The sequence below is a fragment of the Perna viridis genome, chromosome 2 (genome assembly GCF_037379345.1).
Source record: "Perna viridis isolate PV_CMFRI_1.1 ecotype Kerala chromosome 2, ASM3737934v1, whole genome shotgun sequence".
NCBI classification, from domain to species: Eukaryota; Metazoa; Mollusca; class Bivalvia; order Mytilida; family Mytilidae; genus Perna; species Perna viridis.
In genome coordinates this window covers 6517622-6523806 of record NC_142446.1, presented here as the reverse complement: position 1 = coordinate 6523806, position 6185 = coordinate 6517622, and the positions used below count along the sequence as shown (strand labels likewise).

The following is a 6185-nucleotide window of genomic DNA, read 5'->3' as shown; positions in this document are numbered from 1 at the left end:
GTTGTAAAACTCGGCTGAGATATTATAGTCCTAAACCTTTGTTTATCGTCCCTTGATTGCACTTTGTAGTTTATAACGTCTTATCAACGCCATATAAGTTATAAATTGTCTTGGTTGTAAAACCTGAAACTTTAAAGGTGTGGACCCATAACGGAAACTACGTGCACACGAACGTGTGTATTATGCTACTATTTTTATATATTTATTCGAATTCTTTTTTAAAATACCATGTAACTGCGGTCTTATCTACGTGAGTATGTAGGAAGGAACTTTTATAATGGAAATTCCACTAGAAGTGTTCAAGGCAATTCTGTTGGGTAGAGAAAAATATCTAGTTTCGTGTTGTTCTCGTGAGGACTAAAATTTGGTTGTGCTTTCAGTTTCCTGATAATTATCAGAAATAAATATATTTCCGATTGCCTCTTTAAAATCTAGTAACTCTGTTATCATATAACTAAGACATGAACTTTATACAAGGTGTAGATTAGAAACTTGCCAAATAGATATGGCATATCAACCGGTCCTCAATGTATTTTATATACCCGTAGATAGCGCGGTTTTGTGAACGGAAATTAAGCTCATGTAGATATACTTTATAACGGCCATATTGCAATAATATCCCTGACACGTTGCTTGGTACAATAAAGCTGGTTGTTATGATAGACTAGGGCAATATAAGTCAAGGGTAGAGTACTGAAATTTATAGGGTAGAACTTCAAGATTTTAAATTGGACAAAACCTAAACAGGGGTATTATTGGAGGGTTAAGTTATCTGGACAGATTTATCAGGAGGGCAAAGTTTTACTGCTATCTGATTATATGGCCACCCGGCTAAAGTCCAATAGTTTAATATCCTGTCTAAAGTGCATATATAGTCACGTCACCACATAAAACGCTATGCTTTTTTTTTCATTTCGACCACATTGTTGACCTTTATATGGTTTTGAAGAATATATATACATATTTATTTATTTGATTTTTTATTATCATTTTGTAAGAGTTTTTTTAAACGATAAACAATTCGCCTCAGACAAGTCTGTCATCTATAAAACCTCATATTTCATAATTATCACAATGTCTGCTTAATTAATTTACTGCGTAAAGTTCATACTTCTTTATAATCTGGCATTCTGTCTGAGCGGAGTTAGAATAATCCCAGAAATGCTCCGGCCTTTATGTCTCTTGTTGTTTGAGCCACTCATTTAGTCTAAATACGAATTGATGGAGTTTAAGATTGACACAAGAATACTTGTAGTAATGTGCGTCTGTGATTATTTGTCCATTGTCAATAGAACATTCCTACCGTCTCTATGTACATTGTGTTTCAAGGGCTGTTTGCACCAAGCTGTTTCAGCATATCGCAAATTATTAATTTGTCTATTTTTTATCGAAATAACAAATTTATTTAAGATTGTTTCAATATAACCTTTGACGGTTTTTCTGTTGTAAAATGTTTACTCCTTTTCCCTAAATCCACAGAATTATCGCCGTTTTTGTGTATTCTAGTTAACAAATACTTGTCACGCGAAAATATTGACTTTTTGCTATTAATCCAAGTTAAATTATACATATAAACAGTAAGATGTGTATTTACAATAGATAACAGAGGAAAACAGTTTGTGCTAAGTTTTGATTTACTGTTTGGATGTCTCTAACAGGTGAAAATTAAAACGTCAACATTTCAGATATTTTAAACTAAATACAAATACAACTCTATCTTGTTCACACAATAATATTAAACTTGCTAACATAATGTGTATATACACATGGCCTGTCTAATGTACAGATTGTACGTATACACCTTTACATGTTAGCAGCTGATTCCATTCATCAACACCAATGAATGCACTTAGGCATGCTAGAAAAATGTATGTTTGAAAATCAGGCATATCCCGAGCTAATGAAACTTTGACATCTTAAGATTTGAATCATTGACTGTTCTCCGCTTTAATCAGTTTATACTAAACCTTTTTTTAGAACCGAATGCTAGAACTCTCCCGTTTGAAAGAAGCGAGATTTTGATTACATCGAAATATTGTGTAGGGATTATCATTAAGTTACAGATGTGTTGTCAGTTTCATTTTAACCCGGAGTCGACCCTTTCATCCAAGCAAAACACCGACCATATACAGAATAACACCGTTGCAGTGTGTAGTTCTTCACATTGCTTTCGTGTTATTCAAACAACAAATTAATGATACTAATGACAAGATTTTTTTTTTGGTAGCAAAGACCAGTCGACATTTAGAAATTGGAAAACAGCTGACTATATCTTAATATTTTTTTTTATGTTAGAGGATTTCGAAGCCTTTACAAATGTATTTAATTTTAAAAAAAAACATGTATCACTTACAAGTTAGATTGGTGCAACAACAAAAAGGTACATAAAAGTTTTTAAAGAAATCAACACAAAAAAAAAAATAAATAAAAAAATAAAAATTCCTGAAAGTAATTGTTAAACAGGATGAAATGTTATTACTTGTACGGTCGTAAATCTAGGAGTTCATCCGATCGAAAGAAAAAATGTTTTGTTTTAAAAATATTAATAGAAAATTGAATATAATAATGTATAAAGCGACCAAACAGATGTTTCACTGTGCTGATTAGGTAGCAGAGTTTTGACTACGCAACATTTTATGATAAAGTAGTATTGTTCTTATTATTTTACGGCATGGTTTCTTTCTGGTAGTTTTTAGTGCCGTTTTTAGCGTATCTTTTCTTCTTGCTTTGTTGTTGTTACATCCTCTGTTTTGTCTCCTCTATTAATGTCGTTGATATGTCGATAATAACTATTTCATTACGTGTTCCGAGTCTTAATAAAATGTATTCATTTGTTGTTGGTTCGACGGATTTTGTTATTTTTATTTTCTTTACCTTTCTGTAAGTAACTTTTGATCGCATGTTACAATTTTCATTCTATGAAAAGGATAAGAAAATGTTGATAAAACAATTTATTGAATAACTTATTTCATATAAGTTCAGTGGGTTATAAACCTCAGTTTCAAAGGATGGCATTATGAGTTCCGTAATAAAAATGTAAAGAAAACCTTTCACGTTTTTTTTTTAAATGTCGCTCACTTTTCAGAGAATAATCGCTACTTTCTGCCCAAAATGAATTTTTAAACTGAATATTTAGGAACAGAAAACGTATACACAGACATTACTGTCATCATTTAATTGTGTAGAATAATTTGTCGCATAGGTCAGCGTAAATGACTTTAATATTTATCACTTCGAATTTTGATGTTTAGTAAAAACACACTTTTGAAATAAGAGATCTATTTTATTGTCAAATAAATAATTAAAGTTTCAGTGTTATTCACAATAAGAATCGGGACATACGGTACTGTCGTCACTCACACTTAACACCTGAAAACCTATTTAGCCTTCGGTACTGAAACGTTTCCTCCGTTTTTACCAGGTGTATGTAAAAGAAACTTTAGTAATTAGAAAATAAACACTACATTAAAGCAGCTTAAATCTAATGGATAAGACCAAGTGTATGGTTACAGATGTGAGAAAATATTTATCTAATTGGAAACAAATTTCTTGTATTAGACTAAATTCAAAACATTGCAACTACTTTTTTCCGAATTGAAATGAAAATTTGACAAAGTTTGTGTCCTGTTAAGTGGGGATGTTGAGTTAGAGTTAAATATTTTTCCGTTTTTTACCAACAAAATGATTAAATTTAAAACAACTGGCAGGTAAAGGAATTAATCATGGGACTCTATCTCGTTCTAACAGAGATAAAATATCAAGCGTCTTAGTTTACGTAGCAACGATAACCCTCAAGTCGCCACAACCTCAATTCAGCGGACAAGAACATGACAAATCTTGGCAATCATTGATAGACACCGGACACTGGCGCCAAAATCAGTTACTTTGGAAAGAAGAAGAAAATTTATAAAAAAAAAATTAAATGTCATATAAATTTCAAAATAAATCATAAAGTATAAAGAATAATATGTAAAATATCAACGTTTATTGAAAATTAACAATATTTTATAACAAAATATAATCTAAATTAAGCTTTTTTTTTAATGACACTTATAATTTTGTCGGAAGTAAAATTTGAACATAGAAACATTAATATCTAAGAACATCTTGTCTTCTCTGCCCAATACAAGTGTAGTATTTAAAAAAAAATATTCATTAGAATTTTTTTTCTTGAAATAAATTATCAAAATAGTGAAGTAGTCTTTTTTCTTTCCGAAAAAAAAATAACAGTAAGAAAAGAAAGCAAACAAAGTCAAATAAGATATTCAATAATATATTATAACATCTACAAAGTTTGTTCCTACATAACTTACGGATTGTCCGACTCACTGCAATAAATAATATCATTTTCTACAATAATAAAAATATCACGATTCCGCTAAGTTTTGTAACGTTCTCGGAGACTACGTCTTTTTAGAAAAGCTTTAAAGGTACACAAACAATTTGTTCACCGGCGGCTCGCAGAGTTCGGAGAAAAAAAAGAAAGCACACAGCTCTAAGAACACAAAATATTAAATCTTTGGTTGCTAGCTTGGAATTTACCAATTGTTTTAAAGACTTCCAACACTATGAGGAGCATATGTTTTGTAGTATCCAGTATTGTCCGTTCCTGGCATATGTGTCAAGTCTTTAGACATTGGTGGTAATGCCATTGGATTATAGCCCCCGTACCCTTGCATCTCATACATTTTCATGTCCATTTTGGCACTGTCTGTTATTAAACTGTTTATAGAAAATGGATGATTAAATGAATGAGGATTCAAATGTCCTGCTGGATTGTAGCCCTGTGAAACGACGTCGTGCTGCATATGTCGGATGTTCGGCGTCATGTCGTGACGGTCATGTTGTGGGACGGGTGTTGGTGCACTATGCTCTGCGTTTAATGGTTCGGATTTTGTTTCCGGAATATCATGTCCGGTCGGAACATGGTTCTGAGGAGGTGGTGGCGAAGGTGAACATCCATCTCTACTGTCGGGCGACTTGCAGTCATCGCCGTCGTCCCCAGTTGTTGAGCATGCGGATCGGATCATTTCTTTCTTGAGACACTTAAAGCGTTTCTGTCGACGCAAGTAGCATCCATTTTCAAACATATTACCGGAGTCGGGATGAAGTGCCCAGTAGCTTCCTTTCCCCGGGCGGTCCGGAGTTCTTGGAACCTTCACGAAACAGTCATTGAACGACAGACTATGTCTGATTGAATTCTGCCATCTTTGTTGGTTTTGACGATAAAATGGAAATAAGTCCATAATAAACTGGTAAATTTCACTCAATGTGCACATTTTGTTAGGAGACTGTTGTATTGCCATGGTAATTAATGATATGTAAGAATATGGAGGTTTAGCATGAGTATAACTCCTACGGTACGACTTATCCCTCGCTCTGTTGATGGCCTGTGCTCTATTAAACGAATCCATCCTCATTGGACTTGACATTCCATTCATGGGTGGCATGCTACCCATTCCATTCACAGATGCCATAGAATTCATCGAGTTCATACCGGGTGGCATAGCGGCAGCATGCATGCCCATTGCTGATCCCATCCCCATACCAGTCATAGCCTGAGGTGGCATTCCTCCCATGTTAGGAGGAGAATAGTTCATGTTACTCATCGCCATAGATCCCATAGTCCCAAAACTGTTCATATTCGGCATAGAAGACATAGCGGTGTAACTGCTACTACTACTAGGATCGTAGGTTGTTTTAGATGACAACATTGTCAAATAATCTCCCGACTGCGGACAATCTAGACTTTGTTTCTCATACATCGCTCTTACTAATAGTTGTAAAACACTCTTGGTAATATCTGTAAACTGAATTGACCCTGGGTAAATATACCTGGTCTTTTGAAACATCCATTACGCCCATTTATGCAAATTAGCTGATAAGTGTCGACGATCCTGATTGAAGCCACTCCCACCATTGATCTGGCTATTAGATTTTATCACACTAAAATGTCGATCATTTAATCCCAGAAAAATATTATCAATGTCCCGCAACCAATCTCTTTAAGGTAAAGTTTCTCTTTACTTTTTATGTAAAAAATGACTAAAAAAGATGTTGATTGAATATTAAATTTAAGTAAAAACAATTAAATTAACTTCCGTGTTAAAATTTGTTGTAAACGTTTGAATTATTTTAAATGGATAATGTAACAAGGTTTTTCTTTAAAAATAAACCTACTTTGC

General features: G+C 33.4%; 1 protein-coding gene across 1 annotated transcript; it reads right to left on the bottom strand.

The window, feature by feature from the left end:
• Window positions 1-3262: 3262 nt before the first annotated feature.
• LOC148623470 (silk gland factor 1-like) lies at window positions 3263-5828 on the bottom strand. Its single transcript, XM_088565270.1, has one exon. It carries the CDS (start codon window positions 5763-5765, stop codon window positions 4551-4553), a length of 1215 nt encoding a protein of 404 aa, XP_088421396.1. The 5' UTR covers window positions 5766-5828; the 3' UTR covers window positions 3263-4550.
• Between the last annotated feature and the right edge of the window lie 357 nt (window positions 5829-6185).